The 26,401-nt window shown below is 42.8% G+C and overlaps 2 protein-coding genes across 2 annotated transcripts; both read right to left on the reverse strand.

The window, feature by feature from the left end:
* Positions 1–1,098: 1,098 nt before the first annotated feature.
* On the reverse strand, positions 1,099–19,916 carry LOC146677312 (ribosomal protein S6 kinase alpha-6). Its single transcript, XM_085420498.1, has 22 exons — positions 19,408–19,916; positions 16,489–16,548; positions 16,269–16,385; positions 16,101–16,182; positions 15,910–15,990; positions 13,370–13,449; positions 12,514–12,620; positions 11,254–11,291; positions 10,399–10,541; positions 10,209–10,279; positions 10,006–10,094; positions 9,773–9,837; positions 9,231–9,333; positions 8,938–9,062; positions 7,979–8,101; positions 7,149–7,238; positions 6,906–7,064; positions 6,666–6,827; positions 6,502–6,578; positions 6,276–6,393; positions 5,880–6,020; positions 1,099–1,359 (listed from the first exon to the last, which is right to left on the reverse strand). Exons 1-22 carry the CDS (start codon positions 19,432–19,434, stop codon positions 1,234–1,236), a joined length of 2,184 nt encoding a protein of 727 aa, XP_085276624.1. The 5' UTR covers positions 19,435–19,916; the 3' UTR covers positions 1,099–1,233.
* Positions 19,917–20,989: 1,073 nt separating this feature from the next.
* Positions 20,990–26,035, reverse strand: hdx (highly divergent homeobox). The gene is made up of 10 exons (XM_085420507.1): positions 25,955–26,035; positions 25,688–25,834; positions 24,263–25,420; positions 24,128–24,184; positions 23,874–24,020; positions 23,031–23,229; positions 22,871–22,950; positions 21,830–21,922; positions 21,543–21,665; positions 20,990–21,460 (listed from the first exon to the last, which is right to left on the reverse strand). Exons 1-10 carry the CDS (start codon positions 26,018–26,020, stop codon positions 21,200–21,202), a joined length of 2,331 nt encoding a protein of 776 aa, XP_085276633.1. The 5' UTR covers positions 26,021–26,035; the 3' UTR covers positions 20,990–21,199.
* Positions 26,036–26,401: the final 366 nt, after the last annotated feature.

Genomic DNA, 26,401 nt, shown 5'->3' on the forward strand with positions numbered 1-26,401 from the left:
TCACATGAACGCTGGCTCTGTCACACTCATGTGTTAAATCTGCCTCAGCGCTATGTAACAAAGCAGCACAGACCACAGTGGATGCATGTCAATAATGATCTTTAATGTCAATATATACAGAACTTGAAAGAAAAATAGAATCTTAAAAATCAAATGAAATAAATACAGTATCATACAATTTCCACAATGTCTTTTGAAGAGATTTCCATGGAAATGTTTTTTTGTTATTCATTTATTTATTCTTTTAAATTCAGCCTCTCTGGTTCGACAGGGTGCGTCCCATCCCCCCCAGAGAAATCCCGACAGCTCCCCCCACATGCTCTTCATCTTCATTATGTTCTATATAGTTATATCATTTTTGCAAACGATTTCTTGTTACCACATAGGTTCACCTTCAGTAGCGAGACAGTATCTTTTGTCCGTCTGCAGCATGTTTACGTCTTTTGATACACAAGTAAAACAAATCCGACTGAGTTTCAAGGGAAAAGCAATACAGGATCTGTCCACACATGCGTTTATGTTACCAAAAGTGCTGGGAAGTGATTTTGGTTCTGAAGAACCTTCAAACCCGCTTCAAGCAGTATCTGATTTTTTTTAATACATTTATTTTTTTATTTTTGTCTCAGAAAGGAAACGGTTATGCAAAGTACCTCAGTCAATACCAACTTGCCAGCACTCTCACACATAAATCATTACTTCACGTTGAAAAAAAAAAAAAAAGAAAAAAAAAAAAAAAAGAGTAAAAGCAAATGAGGGGAGAGGAGGATGGCGGAGCGAAGATGAAGAGCAGTGTGTGGGGGGGGAGCACAGTTTAACCAAAGCAGCTTTTTAATCAGCCAATCACAGTGAAGGAAAACATCAGCTGGTGCGTTTCTTCCTCACATAAAAAGGAAGAAAGAATGAAAGGCGAGGAGGGTAAGTGCATATGAGAAGCTGTGGAAATAAATACAAGTCTGTCTCCCCAGCAGTAACAGATACGAGGTTCCTCTGTTCGTCTTCGGCTGACTTCTGCAACGCAACCTCGTCCTGTGTGTGTGTGTGTGTGTGATTGCAGATGTTCCGGTGTTTCAAATAAATAGATTTTTTTTTTTTTTAAAAAAAGAAAACCTGGGAGACAGTAGTTCTGACTGGCCAAGACTTGGGGCTGTGGGTGTGCGCGTACTTTTTGCTTTTTCTTGTTTGCGTATGAGTCTGACAGAGTGAGATCAAAACTGGTGGGTGAGAAACATGGGTCTACATGTCCGTTGAGGTGAGTTTCTTCATGCTGCGTCTCTGGGCTAAACTGGATGCCGCCACAGGCTCCAACACTGGCTGACTCGTCTTCTGGCTCAGAGCTGAATAGGTGGCAGCCATCGCTCCCTGATGAAACAAAGACACGTGGCTTTAATGTTTCAGCTGGCCTCACCACCACTGCTACTGTATAAATATATAATTAAATTGTTTCTTACTGGCTGGGAAAAAGATAATATAGTTTCAATAATGTAACAGAAGCTGACGAAATATTGTTAAAGTTACAGTGTTTTAGTAACCAATGAATGTTTTGCATATACAGTGGCTTGCAAAAGTATTCAGCCCCCTTGACCTTTTCCACATTTTGTCACATTACAGCCACAAACATGAATCAATTTTATTGGAATTCCACGTGAAAGACCAACACAAAGTGGTGTACACGTGAGAAGTGGAATGAAAATCATACATGATTCCAAACATTTTTCACAAATAAATAATTGCAAAGTGGGGTGTGCGTAATTATTCAGCCCCCTGAGTCAATACTTTGTAGAACCACCTTTTGCTGCAATTCCAGCTGCCAGTCTTTTAGGGTTTGTCTCTACCAGCTTTGCACATCTAGAGACTGAAATCCTTGCCCATTCTTCTTTGCAAAACAGCTCCAGCTCAGTCAGATTAGATGGACAGCGTTTGTGAACAGCAGTTTTCAGATCTTGCCACAGATTCTCGATTGGATTTAGATCTGGACTTTGACTGGGCCGTTCTAACACATGGATATGTTTTGTTTTAAACCATTCCATTGTTGCCCTGGCTTTATGTTTAGGGTCGTTGTCCTGCTGGAAGGTGAACCTCCGCCCCAGTCTCAAGTCTTTTGCAGACTCCAAGAGGTTTTCTTCCAAGATTGCCCTGTATTTGGCTCCATCCATCTTCCCATCAACTCTGACCAGCTTCCCTGTCCCTGCTGAAGAGAAGCACCCCCAGAGCATGATGCTGCCACCACCATATTTGACAGTGGGGATGGTGTGTTCAGAGTGATGTGTAGTGTTAGTTTTCCGCCACACATAGTGTTTTGCATTTTGGCCAAAAATGGACATATTCCCCCACCTGAGCTGTAGATCTCTGCAGCTCATCCACAGTCACCATGGGCCTCTTGGCTGCATTTCTGATCAGCGCGCTCATTGTTCGGCCTGTGAGTTTAGGTGGACGGCCTTGTCTTGGTAGGTTTACAGTTGTGCCATACTCCTTCCATTTCTGAATGATCGCTTGAACAGTGCTCTGTGGGATGTTCAAGGCTTGGGAAATCTTTTTGTAGCCTAAGCCTGCTTTAAATTTCTCAATAACTTTATCCCTGACCTGTCTGGTGTCTAAATCCAATCGATAATCTGTGGCAAGATCTGAAAACTGCTGTTCACAAACGCTGTCCATCTAATCTGAGCTGGAGCTGTTTTGCAAAGAAGAATGGGCAAGCATTTCAGTCTCTAGATGTGCAAAGCTGGTAGAGACATACCCTAAAAGACTGGCAGCTGGAATTGCAGCAAAAGGTGGTTCTACAAAGTATTGACTCAGGGGGCTGAATAATTACGCACACCCCACTTTGCAGTTATTTATTTGTGAAAAATGTTTGGAATCATGTATGATTTTCCTTCCACTTCTCACGTGTACACCACTTTGTGTTGGTCTTTCACGTGGGATTCCAATAAAATTGATTCATGTTTGTGGCTGTAATGTGACAAAATGTGGAAAACTTCAAGGGGGCCGAATACTTTTGCAAGCCACTGTAAATTGTCATATTTTCCCATCTGTGTCGATCACATTTTCCCAGATTTGGTAAATGAGATGGTCACATGTTTTGTCCAACCAACCGCAGTTCCTCAAATGGCTGTTTAAGACTCCCAAAAAGTTTGAAAATCTAACTTTACAGTAAAAATTAAAATATCTAAACTATTTTTTGTTTAATGGCTCACCGGTCCGTGAGTCGTTTGGTACTGGACCGTGAGAGTTGAGGCTCGGGTGTAAAATTTGTGGTTTTCAAGGTTTTTATCGTTAACTCCGTTTCCCTGGGTCTTTCCCAGTGTTGTAGTTGTGAGTCTTATTTTGAAAGAAATATTTACGCATTACCATAGCGACCAGAGCACTAAGGGGCAGAGAGGAGGATGTTACTCTCAACGTTGTTGACGCATTTCAGGAGGACGCTGCTAATAAAATTACAATTACACAGTGAATTCACATTTATTATTATATTTACAAAATACCACAGTTTTTGTCTCGGCCGTATCATTTTATTTTGTTGTATTTATCAGAGACACCTTAAAGGCCGGTCCGTGAAAATACTGTCTGACATTAAACCGATCCGAGGCGCAAAAGAGGACGGAGACCGCTGTTATAATGGATATGATACATTTGAGTGACAGGTAGGGGCCAATATACTGACAACCAAGGCTGAAAGGTGATTTGAAAATGTCTTTGGGTAACTTCCTCCTCTTTTAGTAATCCTCTGTGATCCACATCGAATTGTTTTCCCTTCCCCCCCAGTAAGAAAAATAAAAACATGACAAGCAGCTACTCTGCCACACAGTCTAAGAGTCCTTGATTAGGCATCTAATGTTTCTGCGGTTTACAGTTTAATGAGCTTTTCTGTGTGGATACAGTTAATTATTGAAAGTAGACATTAGGCAGAATTCTGACATGACCAGCAGAGGTTACGGTGCAGTCCAGGCTAGGGCTGGGTCATATCATACCGTTCACGGTAATACCGGTATAATGTTGGGCAACGATAAGAAAATGAAATATCGCAATAGAATTTGGGTAAAACGCGCATGCGCAGTGCCTTTGTTTTCATACACACATGTAGGAAAAAGCGTGCCTGCGACGGAGAATGAGAAGAGCGAAAGCGGATCGTTGAATAAAACGAATGAACCAGAACTGGTTTGTAAAAATGCTGCAACTTCAGTGGTGTGGAACTGGTTTGGCTTTCATCCGTCAGATACACAACAAAGCACTATTTTTGGTAGAGCATGCTAGCGGGCCGTCGTTATTACCGTGTTTTTTGGAAAATACGGCACACTTAAAATCAATCCTTTGATTTTTCTGAAAATCGACAGTGCCCCTTATAATCCCGTGTGCCTTATGTATGAATTCTGGTTGTTTACTGACCTCGAAATGATTTTATGTACACGGCGCTCGAAAATCTGTCGAATGTTTTAGTACGACTTTGCTAAGCTACGAACCCGCACCGCTTGATGGATTGTCGGAGCATTATGGCTATCATAGGGAGGAGCCTCGCAGAGTGATACGTACTGTGCTTCAACATAATGTTACCGTATTGTATGTGTATAACCTCTTTCTAAGTTTTGTGGATATTATACGTGGTTATGCTGAGGATATGTCGGCCAATTCCCACTGGAAATGCCTTTTGGTTAAACTGTCAGCAAGAAATTTGCATTTGCACTGTTAAATTTTTAGATAACTTTAATGCACATAAAAAACAGCTGCTTGTTTAAGCGAAAATACATTGATGTTTTTTTTCACTAATAAAGTTGTGGAGTTGTAAAGTATTTTGTCTAGTGTCAATTATATCGTCAGTTATATCGTTATCGCAAATTTTCAAATGTATATGGTGATAAATATTTTTGGTCATATCGCCCTGCTCTAGTCCAGGCTACCTAATGTTAACTGAGCAGTCTGGAGACACAAGGATTAACAAAGAATTCTTGGATTTTTAGGACTGAAACCTGCTGTTAATCTGGTCCTTCCTTTAATGGCGACATTATCACCGGATCAGGAAGTGTAAAAAGTCAGAAGCAAAATCCTGTGCATGACTCTGGCCTTTTATACAGCTGCTGCTCTCTGAGATTAAGAGAGGTCAGCTCAGCTGGGTCGAGTGCTTAGCACAAATGATACCCAGACAACCTGACCTGGCCCCCGTGTGTCCAGCTACATTAGGGTGTCCGTATTCCAGCAGAGTGAGGGCAGAAATGATTGACCTCTCCACTCATTTGCCTTAGACCCATTTCTGGCTCCAGTCTTAAATACAGGCATTACTGTGCTTTTCAATTTGTGACGCCTAAACTTTGAAACAACCTTCGGCAGTATACAGGATCTGCTCAGTCTGTGGTTTGTTTTAAAGCATCTGCTGAAGAATTACGTCCCCAAACTGGCCCTTTCATTTGGCAGCAGTGGACAAAAAATAAATAAAAAAAGTCCTCAAAATCCTGACGTTTTGGAGGAAATCTGTTTCACTGAAGCCACCGACATCACGATCTGAACACTTTTAGCTCCAACTTTGCGCCCACACGCGCCTCCGTACACAAGTACCAGCAGTGGCTCCACAAATAGCCTCCACTAAACCGTTTACTCTTCCTCAGCCTCCTCATCTGCTCACAAATCTGCTCGTTTCCACCGCACATCGCTCCATAAATAAAAAAAAAAACAAAAAAAAAAAAAACACAACAACTTCCTTCTAAATACAACGTTATCACTGTCCATCTGTGCACACAGGGCACAAATCTTCTGAGGTAAATGAGAAAACTCTTACAGGTCTTAAGTCCAGCACACATGTTGAGGTGTTACTAATCATTTAACTGTAGTAGATAATAATAATTGTTCCTGTAAATTGAGGTCTTTGTTAGCGGGATACGGTTGGATCTACTCACCTTGACGAGGTGCGGTGCATCATGGCGTGTGAGCTGGAAGTGCGGTAGCGTATCTCTGCACGTGATCCAGGAATGCTTTAGAACCTGCTCTGCTGTGTATCGCTGGTGAGGGTCCACATGGAGCATATGGGACAGCAAGTCCTGGAATACACAAATACAGATTTCTAAAGATTAAAGGGCACATTTTAAAAAGCCACTATGAATTCATACGGGTATAAAGGTTTAATTCTGGCCAATTTTAAGTCAACGGCATAATTTGTATCAAACTTTTAAGTACATGGGAAAAGCGGGTCGTCTTCATTAAACTTTACAACGCTAGGTTTACAAAAGGAAACATCACAGCTGCTTAAAAGGAAGCCTGAACAAAAGGATTTAGAACAATGTGTCAGTGTGTACCTTCGAGCTGTCTGACACAGTATCCCAGTTGCCACCCGTCAAAGAGAACTTCCCAGATCCTATCCGGAGAAGAATCTCTTCCGGTGTGTCGTTTGGCCCATTAGCGAACGGTGTGTACCTGACAGCGATGAAAACAAAGCGCAGATTATGAAATGCATAATCGCATCACATGCAGTTTGCTATTAATCATCCAAACGACTCCTGAGAGTTCTGTGTGCAGTCTTACCCTGCTAACATGGTATACAGCAAGACTCCAAGGCTCCATATATCACAGGCTGCATCATAACCTTGTCGCATTAGTACCTACGGAAACAAAGAACAACACAAGCCATCAGACTCAGAAACAAAGCAGATCATGGATTCTCTTTTTTTGCCTTGCTTCCTGCTCACCTCTGGTGCCACAAAGTTGGCGGTGTAACAGGGGGTTAGAAGGAGGCCGTTGCCTCCCCGGAGCTGTTTAGCGAATCCAAAATCACAGATCCTGATGGAGTCGGGATTCCCCGAGTCGTCCATGTACAGGATGTTGCTGGGCTTCAGGTCTCGGTGTACTACCTGAGGAGAAGGAGAAGATATTCAGAAAACGTGTCCAAATTAACTCTGCTGTGCACGCGCGTGTAAGCGTTTCCTCACCCCTTGGCAGTGGAGGTAGTCAACAGTCTTTGTAATGGTGTAAAGAACAGCACTTGCTTCTCTCTCGGAGAAAAACTTCTGCCTGAGGATTCGATCCAGCAGCTCCCCTCCCTTCATCAGCTCCGTCACCAGGTATACATACCTGCCCTCGTCATACACCTGACACAGAGACAACACAACCCGTCAGAATATACCCGCCAAAAGCCGACTGTGTCGGAAAGCTCACACATAAATGTCACTGACGTCTTTCAGAGTGATGATGTTGGGGTGCTGTCCATATCGCATCAGGATTTCAATCTCTTCAGAGGGGTCCCTCTTACTTTTGTCTATAATCTGAGTGAAACACAAACACAGTATTAGTGATCAAACAACTCTAACTTCTATCAGAGACTTGAGACACTAAAAGCAAACTGAAGCTGTGCTGCCATCTGCTGGTGCTTTATGAATAACCAAATTCCATTTGAGTCGCTCTGTTTTAAATGTATCGATAGTTAAAGACGCTGATGTCCACAAACTCTTATTCTACACACATCAACTGTACTTTCATTGGCTCTACCAAGAGGTGCAAAGCATGTGTAATAAAACGAACCAGTCGTGCCACTTAGCGATCTATTAACCTGCAGCTGCAGGACACTGCAAGCTAAAGAAGCTGCAGTTTACATCCATGCCTGTCCAAGCATGAGAACGCACACAGGAAAGGCTTTGGAGGAATAAAGCAGGCTCCACAGATTTGTGTCACCAATTCAAGCGTCTGACATTCACATATGTTTTTAAAGAACTTCTACTTTTAGACATTTTTATGAACTTTTGCTATAATCAGTGTCAGTTCTTGAGGACTGGCAGTGAAGATGCAGTGATTTTGAAAGAACCCAAATTCTAAACAGCTCACGCCTGACTCCGAGTGCACATTTGTGCTGTAATGTAAATGTAATTTACATAAACATAATGAAATTTCCCAACATGATCGAGATGCAGTTATGAGAAAACAAGCCATCTAAAAAAAACAAAACACTTCTGTCCTCTGGTATAGATTCTTTAACATGTTCAGAGGTCACAAGGAAACAGCCGGTTACCTTCACAGCATAGTCCATGGCAGAGACTCGGTGTACACAGCGTTTACAAATAGAGTAGGAGCCGACCCCGATGTCCTCCTGCAGCTCGTACATGTCGGAGAACTTGGCTGAGCCTCCGTGCAGCTGGAAAGGGCAGGAATCATTAACATTTATACAGTGTCCTGTGACATTACAAAAAAAAAAAAAAAAAAAGTTCCAGCACAGCATCACCTCGTGTCCTTCACGAGCGACGCTGAAGGATGCAAGTAACACTTCAGCTTGTCTATGCAAGTCAACAACGTGTATCAAATGTTAGAGCATCCTGGTAATTTGAGTCCCACAACAAAGAACATAATGTCAGTGAAGTTGACCTTTGGAGAAGAAAAAAAATAAAAAGACTGAGTACTTCATCATTTTATCTAATAGTTTGACCTTTAACCACCAAATGTTTAGCAGGTCAACCTAAAGTTCAGGTGGACATCTGCACCAAACTGTCCAGAGTGAAACTATTGCTGCACATTTACACAGGTGCTCCGCAGCAAACCTGCCATCAACTTTGTAATGTGCCTGTTTGTTTGTGTCGGTCAGCAGCAGAACAGTCATTACAAGATCATTTAATTTGGATCCTAGACCTCTGCCACCAATCCAAACTATTCCACTGTAATTACAATCAGCAGGCAACAGAAAGAAACCGTGTCAGCAGCACTCAGGTATTAGTTACAATGTTTCAGTGACCGATCTGTCTTACTGTGTTCTGAACAGAGCTGCAACTGCATCATGAAATTTATGCATGGCTCCAAAACAGGAGGAGAAACTGCTGAATTTCTAGAGATTACAATAGTTTCTCATGAACGCTGCTTCATGAAAAGAGAAAAAAAAAGTCTGTGTGAGCTTCGTGCATGCAAGACAATACTTCAAGTACCATTAAGTACCTCGTGTAAAGAGTGAGCGAATACAAGGTTACGATAATGCATCTTCACCTGAACTATGGGGAGGATGCTGAGCAGCGGGGAGCCCTTGTTCTCATCCATGGGGGTCGGCGCAACAAAACTGAAGCCTTTGAAGAGCTGGTGTGCATTAGCACTGGGCGGGATACCTGGGGAGTCTAAATAAACCAAGATAATTCAGAATATAAACAGACTAACATAAACACCCACTAACATTTTGCAGTTGCTGTTTCCATGGCTGCAGGACTAGCTGTTGCTTGTAAGCTTAAAAACATGTGAGCAGAACGTGCGTGCGTGCTTGTGTGTGTGTGTGTGTGTAGGTGTACCTTTCGGCGTTTTAGCGGTGAACTCTGGGTCAAAGCAGAACGTGTCATCTGGTTTACCTGCTGCGGGCTTGAACGGGGGCTGGAGCTCTCTCCTGTACAGTTTCTGCAGGTACAAAAATGCAGGAGACACGTAAACGTGTGAGGAATCAAACTATCACAGGCCGTCTGGAGCGTGTGAACATATGTGCAGGAGAGGCCAAGACCCCCTCCCAGATTAACCCCCTGAAATCCCACCACCGCTTGGTCCGGCCAATAGCATCCTGCCGGCTCTTAAACGCTCATGCAGGGCTATTAGTGCACACACAGTGAGAATTGGACCTCTGCCCAGACTCATGCACACACACATACGCGCACACACACACAAACACAGATCCCGTGGCCAAGACTGATGGCCAGTAGTCACCACGCCAAGCATTTGTTAGGTGTGAATCCTCAGCAGAAGCTGGGGAGTTGTGTGTGTGTGTTTATGCGTGTGGGTGTGTGGGAGAGAGGAGGAAAAAAGAAAAAGAGTGTGAGAAGTGCGTGTTGGTGTGTGCACTCACATTCCAGTCGATGGTGGAAAAGAATGCATGGCGTTTGATCTCTTCCACGCCGTCGGGCCCGGCCCCTAAAGACACAGATGGCTCTGGTTCAGTTAACCCAGCGTTATTGCTTTTCATCGACTCATCCGCACATTATTAACCTCTTGGCCGATTTCGAGGTAGAAGCGGATGCCAAAATGTTAACCAACCTTAGGCTTAGTGAACAGCGTGACTTGACGATCACGTTTCCTTACCTAGCCTGTTAGCAGGGTTACGTTTAAACAGCATTCTCAGCAAACTCTGGGCTTCCAAACTAAGGAACTGGGGCATTCCCAACTTAGCTCTGCAGGGAGAGAGACAACAGAGTGACAGATGAACATGGGGGGGTGTCACTGTTATCATCTACATATCAAAACTTGTCTGACATGCCTTAATGATGTCATTCATAATGACTCACTTGAGAATCATGTTCATAGTCTCATTGCGGTCTTTCCCTTGGAATGGTAACGTCCCTGTGAGCATTTCAAACTGCAAACACACCATAGGTCAGGTTTTTTCCTTTTACTTTAATGTATAAAATTCCTATGAATACATATGTCCCATGTCTTTTCTTCCTATTTAAATCAGGTTTGTGTGAGGTTGCGTACCATAAGTACTCCCAGAGACCACCAGTCTGCACTCTGCGTGTGTCCTCTCCTGTTGACCACCTCAGGGGCCATATACTCCACCGTACCACAGAAGGAATATGCCTTCTTATCAGCATCTACCGACTCTTTACTCAAACCAAAGTCTGTGTAACATAGTAAAGTTTTAGGCAAGAAGTTACAGATTTACTGCAAATGTTTGCATTTGGATTTTACTTATTTATACAAAACACAGACCATGCATATTAACGTTGCTGCATTTAAATAAAAACGTAACCAATGCAATACACGTACGACTTCTAACCAAGCTAACTTGCAGATCTTTTCCTGGTTAGGCTTTTAAGATGCAGTATAGCAACACAAATATAAATCAAACAGTTAGAAAACAGCAACAGCAACCACAACAAACAGGAAATAAATAGAAACAGTTAACTCATTTCAGTGATCACAGATTTGCTTTTGTTTAAGGCATAATTTTACCTTTGCATTAAAAACTGATCTTAAAATTTTTAATGTTTTGTTGATGCATCTAATCAATATCATTATTACGAAACTCATAATAAGCAGAAGTGAAACACGGCTACACTGATCCATCATCATCAAATGAGAGAAAGCAGGAGGACATTTCCGACTGTTAGTTTGATTTCTGACAGCAACATCGGGCGTCTCTGGCAGTGAAACTCCGTCGTGTGTGAGGAGCACACGTGTAAGATATTTGACAAACAACAAAACTAGTAGGACTCAATACTCAACAGTAGTGGCACATCTATCACTTTAAGCATGGTCATATTTAACAGGTTAACTACATTAGACTCTTTCCTGATTCTTCATAGTCAAAAAAAGTAAGGTAGCTCATACCTGTTAACTTTATGTGTCCAGCTTCATCAAGTAAGATGCTGAAAGACAGAGATTTCACAGAGGTGAGCATCAAAGAATCTCATGTTTTGTGATTTCTGCATAAAGCATGACTAAAGCGAGTGAGTTCTGAGAGGTTTGTATAAAACGTTCAATCCGTACGCTGCAGACATTTTATGAAAAACGGAGCAAAAGCCGGAAAAACTAAACCAAAATTTATTTTCATACAGCAGGTAAGTTAGAAAACAAAAATAACCCTTCAACTGATTTTCTTGAAAAAATGAATGTTTCATCAAATCCGCCTTGTGATATGGAGAAATTTTCCTAGATTTATGGTATGTATTTATGTTAAATTTTCATTTACAGAAATGAAATCATATTAGAGATGGAGCAATTTTGTATTTGTAAGGAACTGTGATCCAATACTGATAATTATGGTTTTTCTTTTTTTAAAGTGCATGACAGCAAAGGCAGGTGCTGTCTGGAGGTATCTCACCCTCTCTCACCAATAAGTTGTTTGTTTCGCAGTCGTTCAGCAGTTTCTGACTTTTTTTTGCGACTCGTTTTGGCTGAGTGAGCCGACAATAAGAGAGCCTCATACAGCTTCTTTCTCCATTCCAACTGCTATGTTAGCCTCCCAACAAGCGTCAAACGCTGCCTTGCATTTACAGTGACCTGGCATGTTGTCAGCTTTACTCTGCTCCACTCCGTGTGTGTGAGGGCCGCACACCGTGGGGAAACTAACGCAGACTCAAACTGAGCAGAGATCTTTATCTTTTTTTTTAAGTCAGATTTAAAAAAAAAAAAAAAAAACTTTAACTATTTGAATTTATGCATACATATATATTGATTAGTCACATTTTATTTTACGTGGCTGTGTAATCAATAGGTCTATTGTTTTTACAGCTATTGTTTTAATTCAGACTATATGTTAATTGTATTAGCTGCTAACAACACACACACACACACACACACACACACACACACACACACACACACACACACACACACACACACACACACACACACACACACACACACACACACACACACACACACACACACACACACACACACACACACACACAATATAGTTTGCAGCAATATAGGTGAAAGATCAAAGTGGTTTTGTACTTGAAAATGTTTGTAATGAAACCAAAAGCAATCGGCTTTTGCAGTTCCCTTCTGTACTCCGTTCTGTGCCATTGCGCAGGGCTTTGCTACGACAGGCTGAAAGGGGAAGATGAGGTCTGTGATTCTTACTTCTCTGGCTTGAGATCTCTGTAAACTATGCCCAGGTTGTGCAGATGGTCGAGGGCCAGGGCCAGCTCTGCAAGGTAGAATTTCACATCTTCCTCTGTAAACATAACCTGATAAGAACTGGACAAATTTACTCTTTGAACTCTGAAGAGAAATTCAGCAGCAGCAAAGGAAACAAAAAAAAACCAAACAAACAAAAAAACAAAACCAAACTTGAATATTAAGCTTCAGTTACCAAAACAGAGAAAAAGAGTATTATCGTTATTGTCACAACAACATCAACATTTCAAATACGTTTCAGGATTCGGCAAGCTGTTGATCTGACGCCGCTGGCAGCTATCGCTTTGGTTCTGAGACATGCTTTCAACAATAGGTCTATCCAGAGAACAATCACACATTGTCTGAGTGCCCTGAAAGCATCTGAGAAAAGCTGAGCCGGGAATCTGACTGACAAGCAGCTGATGATGAAAAAGGGGGAATAAAGATTCCGAGGAAAAGCACTTGCCTTTTCATGAGGAATTCAAGTCGGAATTTGAATAAAAAACAAACAGAAGATATCAGAGACAAATGACTTGGCACATTTATGCGCTTTTAAAATAAATAAAATACTCTTGCATACTAAAATTGCACCTGCTCCATTAGTTGCCGTCATATTTACATTTCCTTAGGGTTTATAAATTAACATTTTGGCATCTGTAGCTCTGAGTTTCACAAACATGGGCACTAACAGGATTTTTATTTTTAAGAACATCTCAGATTTTTTTTTTTTTTTTTTAACCGAAGTACAAAATAAACAGAATAAAGACAAAAATAAGCTTGAAGACACAACAACATGTAAGACAACAGAATGCCAGCTTACCTCTTTGGATAAGCGAGTGAATACATCCCCTCCCCTGAGAAAGTCCAGTATTAAATACAGTTTCCCTTCTGTCTGAAAGGCTGCGGAGACAGGAAACTGACAATTTATCCACAAGCCAACAGTATTGTGATTTAACAGAGATGTCGAGATGAAATGTCAAATCCTGTTAAATAACTAAAGCATTCAAAAATATTTTGTTAAATGAGGTTAAAGGCATTTCTGACTGAAACACGATGCGGATAAACAGCTTACGCCATGTTAAACCCACCCTGAATTCATTCTGTATGATCATACAGTTACACGCACATGAGACGTTACAGCAACATCTGATTTCAATCAGTTCTGCAAACTGTTTTTTTCTGGAGCAGAAAGCAAAAAAACCCTGAAATGAACACATGGTTCTGATCCCATGTAGAGGCTCAAAACTTTACATCCGCGTATTAATTCAGCGCTGCTGCAAGTTCCAAATGCTGGTGAATGACTAGACTCACCAGCAAGTCCAAGGAGCTCAGAGCACGTCTGAGAAAGACGATTTTGCACAAGTCGGGGACATCTCTTGAAGCCATTTCTAAAGACTTTTATAGTCTAAGATTATCAGTTTAAATGAAGTGCAGCCACTTTGTCAGAGTCTGAAAAGGACTCAAAAGCTTTGATGCGTGCACTACAGCCCTGAACTCCTCCAGACATCACCCAACAGACGTGCACGGGGGAACACAAATGCAGTCAGACTGAACATTAGCCGGTCTTTAACCTGATAGCTCCCTACTATAAAGTCTGCGATGTCGAATTATGCAGATGTGTGAGCAGCGCAGCTATCTGTCAGGTGCGTTCACCTACTGAGTGGGCGTCATGTTTACCGCTTTCAGCGTGCTCTATCAAGGCAGCACCCTCGTATAAACAACACTGAGTAGTTCCAGTTGTGTTAAAAGCACCTGAAGTAGAACCTTTCATTCTTTGTGCTAAGGAGAAAGGGCAACTGTAGAAAATGTCCTGACCGTTTTTTCTGAAATTGTCCGACGTTTACACGTTAAAAACGACAACAACATTCGGCTCGGCTGACACAAAGTTGGAGAAATTATCCAGAAATCACCAAAGCACAGGTCTGCATTGAAGTAGAAGCGGCTAGAAGGCAGAAGTGGGAATGAGCAGACACCCCATGAATACAATATTACTGCCATTTCTAACATTTTGCAATGTGCAGAGTATTGCAACATATATTGTAATTTATCACCTTTTCCAACTGCAAATTATGTCCTCAAAGATTATCTTTAACAGTGCCTGTTTAATCCAATAAGACAAAGTCATCTCACGTCAAGTTTTTCTTGCTGTAAAATGAGCCAAACACACCAGCACTGTCACTAAAACCTGCCATAAATGTTGCCATAAGATGGGAGTTAGCCTGCCATCAATTGAATGGGGTCAAGTTGGCTATTGCAAGCAATCTTTTTAACTGTGATCAATCATTGAAAGTCTGTTGCTTGCTACATAGAAAGAAATTCACATTTGGACGAAATGCATATTTAACTATTACCACTGCACTCAGCAAACTTCCTGTTCTTCAGGAATACCACCGTTCTGCAGGGTTGCCGCTGATTGACCAGCCTGCGCAATCACGTTGCGATCAAAAGTGGTCGTGAATGTGCGACAGCCTCAAGCTCGAAGCAACCATAATAGTCACAATAAGTTGCAGTTGCAGTCGGTCAGAGAATATGAAAGAAAATCATCAGACTGACACTGATTTTTTGCAAAGAGGTTCTTTTCCCATTTTTACTGCTGTGGTGGATGGTGGTGCATGAGATGAGCCAGAACATTTTATACACTTCATAAAATGCACATATTTGGTGTTTCTCTATTGATACATTATCACCACATAAAACACTCTGATACTATGACACACTGATCATTTCCCCCACCCCTACTGGAACACCAGTGTCAGTCTACCACCAATCATGTTTCACATCACCACACACTGACAGGCTGCAGAACTTCAGCACAACCTCAAGCTATTAGCTAGACTCTTGAAACTTAAAAACAACTATATTTCCAACAGGACAGTGACGCCCTTAAAGAGAGGAAAGCTGGTTGGGGAACAGATAAATTGCCTAATATTAAGCTTCTCTAAAGCCTCAACACTACTGAAATCTGTTGACTCGGCTTTAAAGCCAGTTCCATGCCAGGACAACAAACTTTATTGAACTCTACCAATTCGGCCAAAAACAAATGAATGATTACCAGAATTACGCCAAAAGCTTGTTTATGTAAAATTCTGGACCCCATTGTGTTTTAAAAAAAAAAGATTTAAAATGTGTGCAGTACATTTCACTTATTTTTAAATTTTTATTTTTACTTGATGTAAAAGTTTCCGTCCCAGAAAAAGAAATAAATGAAATCCTGATGTTTCCATGACGTTTTAGTCCATGAGTGCATCTAAATGTTCAAAACTGTGTAATAGCCATGCTATGTGTATTAAAAATAAATAAATAAATAAATAAATAAATAAACAAACAAACAAACAAACAAACAAACAGTGTTTGTCTTACCGTAGTGCAATTTCACTATGAAGGGATGATTGACTTCCACTAAAATGTCTCTTTCCATCTTAGTGCGAACTCTGTCCCTGACTGGAGACAAAGGAGACAGATGGAGCCATTCAGAAAGAAATCCAGCACTTTGGACAGACAGTACTGGTGCTGTTTTATGCAGAGATGGCCAAAAACAACAGTGGCATTACCTTTCAAAGATGCCTTTTTTAGAACTTTCATTGCATATAACTGACCAGCATCTGGACCCAGGATCTTCCTGACAAGAAACACCTGACAGAAGGCGAATGAGAGGATTTTAGACAGATATAAGCGCCGGCACAAACAAACCACTCGACTCATCTCCAGAGTTCCCTCACCTTGCCGAAAGAGCCCTGGCCGAGGACTTTTAGCAGTTCGAACTGAGACGGATCGGCTTTCTCGCAGCCCTCTTTTACATGGTGGGTGATAGGAATCTCCTTATATGTCCCATCATCCTACACAAACATTAGCAGAATGAGACAGAAACACGAGGCGGTGGGGTTAGGTCACCGCTTCACGCACACAGACATGAAGACTTAAAAGCGCAGCCTTACTTACACAGTGTGAGAAAGACTCTCCCTCCTCCATGGGCTCATCCATGATCTGATGCCCATTGACCTGCAGCCAAAGCAACAAATCTGATCAGAGTTGTTGTCAACAGCAGTAAGCACTTTCACAAAGCTTATTCATCCTTGTTTTTAGCTGAGCAGGACTATGACTGCAGCAGCAGCTGCACGCCCACATGTATGATGGAAGATTCAACAGATGAATTCGATGAGTCACACATGCAATAATACGGCACTGTCCCTTTTCCAACTGTAGTTCTCTGCGTGTTGTCAAACAGTATGGAGTCCATACTTTAATCCCGTCCAGCTGTCCAGCCCTTATCCTGTCCCTATAAAGCCCCCCCATTATTAGCATTCTAGCTTAATCCCCAGTGAGAGCAAAAAACAAGCTCCAAGAGTCAGATATTTGCTGGAGCTACAGTCAGCATTCAAGACATAATAGGGCCTGTTTCTTTTAGAGCTTCTAGCTGATGATGCTGGTAAATGCATACTTTAAATGACCGCAGACCACGTTTAAGAAGCGCCCCCCCCCCCCCCCCCCCCCCACACACACACCCTCTTTGTTTACTGTAACAGCCACGCACGCTGAAATGACATTGTCAGAGGAGGAATGTCAGATATCTCGGCATCTGCAAATCAAACGACTGACCACAAAAACATTATCCAGGTCTGAATATTTCAGTTACAGGCTGAAGCGCAGCCTGCATTATGTATTCAGTCCACTGTGTTTGTGTGTGTTGAATTCCATCAAGCCTCTGAAGAGGGGTATGAGTCATAGCACTACGCAAACCCACTCAGTGGGTGGAGCCACCAACATACACTCGTGTACATCCACACAACGGAGGCCAGCAAAACCACTTTCCAATATCTTGCTACTGCTGCTGCAGCAGCGCAACACTGGCAAGAAAAACATATTTAAAAGAAAAAAAAAAATCTGACAAGATAGACACCGCAAAGGCCGAAACAACGCAGAATAAAGCTGAAAGCAAACGCCTCGGTGCATCTGTGAAGGGTAACATCCAAGCTTGGCCGAAGCCAGGGCAGAGCTTGTGTCATAATTCACACATAGATTTTTTTCACTCCCACCTTTGCTGTGGCTCATCACAGCTTGTAATGGGAGTGCAGCCTACACTCAGCGCAACCAGGCCAGCCTTTTGCAGCCATCTGATGTCTGACAATCCTACATAATATCATTTTGCATACACTTATACCGGCATACAAGGGTTTGGCCTGAGAAAAAAGAAGTCTTTTATGTGAGAACTGATACAGTGTTGATTAAACAGCCAGCATCACCACTGCTCTGGTTTAGGTAGCTCAGCTGATATTTACTTCTGTAATCTCACAGTCTTCAAAGCTGCAGCTTACAGTAAACAGCAAATTCAAGTGTTTGTCTGCAGTAAAACTTTTTAAAAGTGGCGATCATGGCTCAAGAGTTGGGTGTTCGTCTTGTAATCGGAAGGTTGCCGGTTCGAGCCCCAGTCTCGGTCGTTGTGTCCTTGGGCAAGACATTTCACCTACCGCCTACTGGTGATGGCCAGAGGGGCCGATGGCGCGCCATGGCAGCCTCGCCTCTGTCAGTCTGCCCCAGGGCAGCTGTGGCTACAACTGTAGCTTGCCTCCACCAGTGTGTGAATGTGAGAGTGAATGAATAGTGGTATTGTAAAGCACTTTGAGGGGTCCCGAAAAAGCGCTATATAAAAATGCAATCCATTATTATTGTTATTAAAAGCATTGTAATATTTGGGCCATGAAGCTGATTAAGTTATTATAAAAGGTATTATATGAAAGATTAACAAAAAGCTTTAAAAGTTTCCAAGAGAAACCTCAATAAAAATGGAAGGGTCAGTTCAAACAACCCCGGGATGTTTCAGTAACTTTCTGTTGACTTTACGAAAGTCACAGAAGTCTGCCAGACGGACTTTTTCAGTGTGTAAATGTGAAAGGACCGCAAAGAATCCCAGAAATCAGGTTTAGGATGTCAAGTTGGCTTTGCTGCAACTGGAAAACCTTATTACCGAGCCCGTGCAAAAGCAAATTGAATCCTTCCCACAGCTATCACAAGACTGTTTCTGGATGTCATTGCAAAAAGGTATCACTGGTTTGTACTAACAGTGATAAATAGTACAGCTCCATATTGCGCAATTTTCAGTCACAGCGTCGTCACTTTATTGCCGCTGTCAGTCCATTGTTAAACGCGTAGTGCACTTTTTTGGTCAAATTATAACTTATAAAGCTGCGCACAGACGTTTTTGTTATTAAGTTATTAACAGCATCACTAATTCACAAGTACTGCTGACAAGCCAACCTTCAGCAGTAAACACGACTGACCGATTTAGCGCAGCTAATGACAAACTTTAAACAAAAAAAACAAACAAAAAACTGCAGTGGCTGGATTCATGCGCTGCCTAACTACTACACACACAGACTAAAATACTTTAGCAACCTTTTATTACTTAAACAGTAGAGGTTGGATAACAACTTGGCTCCCAAGTTTTCAAGCCTGCAAGCTGTCAGCTATCAAGCTAGCTGCTGCTAATGCTACAAGCGCTAAGCTAGCTAGGAGGTAAACTCCTCCTGAGAAGTGTAAATAACAAGAAAAAGATGCGCGACGGGCACCTGTCATTGGGTAAAAACACCAGTGTCGGTGCGGAATGATGAGCCGTTGCGAAAGACGGGACGGGTAAGTGTTAAACTAATAAGAAAAAAAAAATCAGGGCAGTGCAATAAAAACAAACATCTAACCAGCTGTTAGCATTAGCTAGTGCGTTAGCATGCATCACGGTGCGCTGCAGGTCGTGATGCGAATTTAAGCTCTGCCGAGACGAGCGGGGCGAGATAACTTAACGGGACACCACGAAACCAGAAGCAACGCGGCGAGATTAACATGCAAAACACGCATTTGTCAACTCACCTCACTACTAACGCTGTTTACCTCCATCTTGTACCAGGATTCCTCTCCAAGTCTAAGGCATCGTAGTCCACCTAGACCCCCGCTCCACGTTGCATGTCTTTCCCCCCAACCACCCTCTGTGGAAGTCCGGCTTTTTTCTGCCTCGATGCTCCGATGCAGGCTGTGGAACCGCGGGCCGCTCCGAGGAAAGGTTTGGAGGGTCGGCGCAGGGAACAGTCGATGTTGATGACTGGATCACACGCTCGCCGAAAGCACCGCTACCCTACCATAGATGCGAATATGGCGGCTACCGTGGTACCTGATCGTCAGTGAATGGGACTTTATTGACGTATTTATGACGCAATTCAGTTAAGGATTTCCCCCGTCCAAACCAAAGCAGCAGGTCTCGAGATAGAGAGGAGGGAGAGTGGACGTGGTGGCGCGGGGACCTGATGCTGTGTGTGACATGCACACATCCGGTTGATGGACTATTTGCTAGCGACCGAAATAGTTAGTCACCGTGACTGTGGCAGGCAGGGAGTTATTTTTTTTTTTTTTTTGCTTTTTTCTTGCTGTTGACGCATGATGAAATTAAAGCGCAAACGATTTGTAAGTTAGCGATCTTAACAGTGCGAGCTGTACGTTTTAAAACCACTGTTTCATAAGCCTTTCCATCCCTGGTTTAAGTGCATATAAGAGGCTTAACGCTCTCCGCTTTCTCTGCAGCTTTCTCCCACCCACAAATGCTCCGTGTTTCTGTAGTGAACGACTACATGCGTGGATTTGTCTATTTGATTTGGCACACGCATTTCTTCAGTCTAAACAATACAGCTTAATTATTTAAATATATATTCGTGTACATATTTGGCCATTAATACTTCCTTGTACAAGTCAAGATACAGTAGGTCAAAACTTACGTGCCAATCTGTTAATAAATACCAGTATTCGCAATAAGACTAACTGTATTTTAACAATCAAACCTGAGGAAGCACTTGGCGACAGTGGTAAGGAAAATCTCCATTTTAACAGGAAGAAATATCTGGCAGAACCAGGCTCAACCCAACTCTGAGCAGCCTGCAACTATTACAGCAGTGTAACTAAGGAAGGGTTTGAGGTCACCTGATTCAACCATCACTATAAGCTTAATCAAAAAAATAAAGTTTTAAGCCTAATCTTGAAATTAGAGAGGATGTCTGTGTCCCGATTCCAAACTGGGAGTTACGTCCACAGAAAATGGGCCTGAAAGCTGAAGCTCCCATTCTACTTTTAAATACCCTAGAAACCAGTAGTAAGCCAAAAGCCTGAGAGCAAAGTGCTCTACTGGGGTGAGATAAGATGAAGATAGATGGGGCCTGATTATTCAAGCCTGTATGCTTGGAGTCCCCGTCAGTACTTTCACTGCAGCATTCTGGATGCACTGAAGTTGATTAACTGAACTCATACTGATGGCGCTCCAGTAGCAGTGTGTGTGTATGCAGCTGCGATCATTGCAGTTACAAGTTTGTTAATGTTTTTAAGAAGTTGTATTTTTACAGCTTAAATTCCTACATAATTTCCTACTCATACTCAGTAATACATGAGAAAAACAAAACACGAGACAAAGTTAAGTTAGAGGTCATTTATTGTTCTCTCAAGGCGAATGATATGCAGTAAAAAAGCCCAACAGTCATAAGTGAAGCGTCAATCCACAGGCACTGGGCGTGGAGTGTGACTTTTCCAAGAGTGTTTTTGTAATTGTTAGACACTACAGTCTCTATAGTTTGAAATAAGCCTCTTTTTGGAGTGAGGAAACATCTCTATAAGTGTGTCTGTGTCACTCTGGTTCTGCTTCTGCTTCCTGCATTTGCTCCTCTGATGCAGAGGGCTCGGCAACATCAGTATCATCTTTGATCATGGTGACCAGCGGGACTTCGTTTGCCTGGGCCAGCTGAGGGTCTCTGAAGCTCGCGCAGGCTGCCTGGGGGTTACTGTGGTTGGAGGATTCATCTGCTGACTCAGCAGGAGACTGGGCTCCTCTGTCCACGGTCATGTCCCATTCCTGGTCTGAAGGCTGAGGTAGACTGGCCATGAGTTCCTAAACATGCACGGCACAACTCAGCTTAGACACTGATAATAAGCTTTTCTCATTTAACATATAAACAAGACTGTGAACATACCTGCTGCCTCTCCAGGTCATTGTTCCTCACAGCACTGAGCAGGCTTTTTGTGAAGCTTGCAAGATCCTGGTACTTTTGTTTTTGGTTCTCTAGCTCATTCTCCAAGAACTGGACTTCCTCATGCTGAAACAGAAGGATCCAAACAAGGCAAAGAATCCATTCAGAATTTAAAATAATGCTAATTCAGGTTACAGCACATTTAGCATCGTGCATTTTATCCTTGCCGCTTTTACAGCACCGTGAGCAATGCTTTGTGAATGTGTCACAGTCTGTGTGGGTGTTTTCACCTTGAATTCCAGCAGGTTCTGCATTTGCTCAAGGTCCGAAGCCACTAATTCATCCTCATCGGCTTCCTCGTCCTCATCGATCACTTCGATCTTCTGTTAAAAAACACAGACATCAAATCACTTTAAACTCTGGAAACGAGCAAAGAAAAATGATTTCCAACAGTTTCGGTGATAATTATACCCTTATACACATTACATGAAGCCTCTCCTCAATTAAGTAAACAATACATCACCATCATCCTCGTCAATAAATAATCCAGAGAATGAGAATGAAAAGGCTTTTACAATTATTTAAAACTAATTCATTTAAAACCTAATAACCCAACAGTCATCTTAATCAGTGCTCTAGAACTATTATTTAGAAAAATGAGCTGAGGCAGAGAAAAATAAATACAATTATTGGCTACATGGTGACCCTTTAATCACAACAAGCTAAGATAAAAAAAAATGTGCCTGCGATTGGTCAAGAAATGTATTCGTAAGCATTGTATTTGTCACTAGGTTGCTTTTGATTTTATACACTGCTACATTTCTCCTGGGTACTAATTAAAATCCTCTAAAGCTTAATGTATGAACATAATATTAGCTCTACTATAATGTTGAAAAGTCCCCTTTGAAAAAAGGCTGACTAAGCACATTGCACATTGTGATGTAAGTTTGCGAGTCACCGGGTAGCAACCTTGAAGACTCAGAAAAATGTAGCCACTGCTATGTGCAGTTCCTTTAATGGAGACCTGAGGCTGTTTCTAAAAGTGAGTTGACATCCACAGACTTGCATGTTAAGATCTCCAACATTTTTAAAGCTTGTACTGAAACACATTATAAGGAGTTAGCGGTTTAGTCTTTCTGGTAAACAGACTGCACTCCAAGCATCCCCTTTAATACTGCAGTGAATTATAGTTGCTGTCAACCAAACTAGCTTCAGTTTTAGCAGACAACTCTCAGCCTAATTGCTAAACTCATATCATTACATGTTAATATGAATTCTACAAATCACAAAAGCTAATGAGGCTCTAATATAAAGAAGAACTCATAAAGTACCACATTATTGGCCATTGGAGCAGCATTGGACAGATCGTTTCCATCCTCTCCATCCCTGTGTTGTGAATCGATGGTGCCATCTAGGTTTGAGATAGATACTGCGTAAATGCCGGTTTGTACACAGGATGTGTTAATGTGCGGACGGCATCAGCGGCCTCACCCTCAGACAGGCACACAGAGCCGCCATCGTTCATGTCATCTCCGATTTCAGGGGTTCTGAGGCGCTCCTCGTTAGGGCTGAGGGACACTGGCGATTGGTTTCCTGGCGATGAGGTTGTGAATACAGCAGGCCCACCTTTGGGTGGAGGGATTTCAATACCCATCAGACGGTACTTCCTCCGTCTGTTACTGATCCATGTCTGTAAATCATGTGAGAACAAATGGGAGACCGGGATAAGTATCAGCAGGTGTCCGGTATATTTCCATACCCGGATTTTCTATGAGTGCGCTTATTAAACAAATGGACTGCCTCTTTGATCTGTAACAAGATTCTCTAACACTGATTCATCCAATCACCAAAGTCAGAAGGCAAGGTCAGATGGTGAACTGCACCAGTTGCAGCAAGGAAATTATTTTGCAGTGATCTGAAGATAGTCCTAATTTACTGTAACTCTGAAGGCAAAAGTTTTATTCCTTGCAATAAATATCCTTGTAAGTGAGATGGCACAGGGTCATGTGTGTGTGTCAGGACTTAGAGACTATATTTAGTCTACCAGCATTCCTGCTGTGCCCCTGATATATAACAGCATGACTTTTACACAACATTGTGCAAGTAAGTTAGAAAACCTGACCCAGAAAAGTTGTTCTTTTCTCCTTTCTAACAGCCCTCAAGAGCTCAGACAAGTTAAATAGTCCTGTTTCCACTAAATGTCATAAATAAGTGAACAACTGAAGACCCAAAGCTTTACCATTTGTTTTGTAGCGTATGCAATGCCATGTCTCTTTTTTGATTCTTCCAAACCTAGAATACATTAAGCTATTTCTTTCTTGTTGAGTTGGCTACCTTGACTATTTCAGTGTCTACATTGAGTTGGTTTGCTGCAGCGCTGATCTTCTCCCTGCACACTGAGCCCAGGCTGGTCATGCCTCGGTCCCAGTAGCGCTTTAGCTGGATAAGATCCCCATCACTGAACTGGGTCCGATCCTGCAGCTGAAAACACAAACACCTGTCTGACTACATGTCTCGCATCTATAATTGTATTACTTATTTCCAGCATGCTACATGCGTGCATAAATGTGGTGCTTTAGAGCGCTTACTGTTCTCTTTCTGGAGTTGCTAATAACCCAGGGGGCAGCAGATACACCAACTGCAGTCTGCACACAAAGACACGCAGGTTAAATCTGTCAACTCACTTAAAGGGACGAATGTACCAGCAATAAAACCGCTCCTACTTGTGAGCTGGATTCCCCTGTAAGTGAGGTCTGTGCTGTGAGGGAGTAGCTGCCCTGAAGCAATGCGGGTCTGGAGCTCGTCATCGGAGGTGTGTGGTTTCCTCGCACGACAGACACTTCGGCCCCGATTGGGCTGGCTGACGTCTGCTCCCTGCGGATGTGTGTTTGAGCGGCCATATTTGCCAACTCTTCTTCCCTTTGCCACTCATCTTCTTCATCTCCAGTTTCCATGGCAATGGAGAAGTTATGACTGGTGTCCAGAGGTGCTGACCTGTGGGTTTCCTGGCTTTTACGAGCTGATTTTGGTCCGGGTCTGAGGCGGTCCCTGTCGCCCTTTTCTGACAAGGTGAAAACCTGCTGAATACGAGGTGTCTGATCAGAGGAGGGGCCGGCGTTGTGAACTGGCAAGGAGACCCGAGTTTTCTGCGGAGCAGGCGGCTGAGGTTGTGGGTTGGAGTGAGGTCTGGGCTGAAGCTGAGTCTGGGATTGTGAGGAAGAGGACCAAGGGCGAATTTGCGCTGTACCGTATTGTCTAGTCCAGCTGTGAGGTACTACCCCTGCTCCTGCGCTTACCCCCCCCTCCCCAAGGGATAAAGCGCCTTTTCTGACTGCAGTGTAGACTAAAGGCCCTGAGGCAGAAGTGAGGGATGGGAGATTCTGAGAAAGTGACACTAACTTGGAGTGGACGGGTGAGGAGGAGGAGGAACTGTTCCTGATCTGCAGCACCTGGTTCATCAGAGATGAGGATGTGTGCGCAGAGAGGTCAGAGTCTGACTGAGGCGGTGGGGCCGCGGCTCTCGGTCGGGACTGAGGGCCAGGGTTCAGAGAGTAGATCCCTGTTAGTATTACATCATTGTTGTTGTTGCTTCCACTGCTTAGGGGTGAGGAAGATGAGGGCGGGGAAGGTGTCGACGACACAGAAGGGAAGGACGAGGATGGAGGGAGAAGGTGCACGCGGTTCTGGATGCTCCGCGCTGCAGTCATGTCAGCAGGAAGCAGCGCTCCTACTGCTAGGCTGTGATTGGACAAAGCACCTCCGGCCAATGTGTGATTGGAGAGCATTCCCCCAGCTAGTCCATGACTAGATAAGGAATGAGACACCCCTCCATTCTGGGGAACCTTGGAGGCGAGCTTACGCCTTTTGTTGCCAACCCATGTCTGCAGGGAGAGAGCAATCAGCTCAGTAACATCACTTAAAAAAGCATTCTGCAAAACATTAGGGGAACTAATTCTGCTAAGTGAGGGCAATAACTCATGACTCTACACTAGATGAAGAGCTCGCATAGTATAGATCTGACTCACTGCCTTGATTACCTGCTGCGGCATTACATGAACATTCCTTAATAAAAACGAAACAGAGCATAAATCATAGCAAAGGGTTCCCTACTGCTCGTTCACACGCACAAGCACATTTTATGGGCCTACCCGGACAACACTGAAGTCCAATTTGGCCTCCTGAGCACACTGCAGTATTAGCTGGAAGCAAGACTTGCTCTGATTGGTCATCCCATTCTCATAGTAACGTTCCAGGATCCTCTGCTGCTCAGCCGTAAATACTGACCGCAGGTTCATCTTAGGGGAAAAGGAAAGATAATTACTACTACTAAGTCCCAGCTCGCGGAAATTTTAATTATTTAATTATGGAATTTTCTTTCTTTGGCTAAAACCAACAGAAACTCTTGATGTACTCACCGTCTGCAGGCCACGCCTTTGTGGCCACGCATCCATTCTACTGCTGGAGGGGAACGGGGCAGCCATGCAGATCAAAGCGAAACCTCCGTATTTCTACATTTGCACTATTTTGTTTGTGCCCATTTTGTCTCAGTGTACCCGACGTGCCGCTGGGTAGTGTGGCTGAGGAGAAAGCAAAGCAGACAACACCTTCTTGCAAAGTGTAAACAAAGAGTATAAATAGTAAAAGAAAAGGAAAAAAAAACATTACTCCATTTAGCAGTGTGGATTGACAAAAAAAGCCCCAGAAATGAAATCACTTTTATCACACACACCTATATACGTAACAAAAAAGTCTTGAGCCACCACTCGTTTCTTTATATTTTGCTCGGAAAATAGGAAATAAGTGCAGTGATTAACTGAAACACATATGGTTCACCTTATATAACTATATAAATACAGTATATA

Source organism: Rhamphochromis longiceps, linkage group LG2 (assembly GCF_057381845.1).
Source record: "Rhamphochromis longiceps isolate RC_006_pf linkage group LG2, R_longiceps_female_GT1.1, whole genome shotgun sequence".
Classification (NCBI taxonomy): domain Eukaryota; kingdom Metazoa; phylum Chordata; class Actinopteri; order Cichliformes; family Cichlidae; genus Rhamphochromis; species Rhamphochromis longiceps.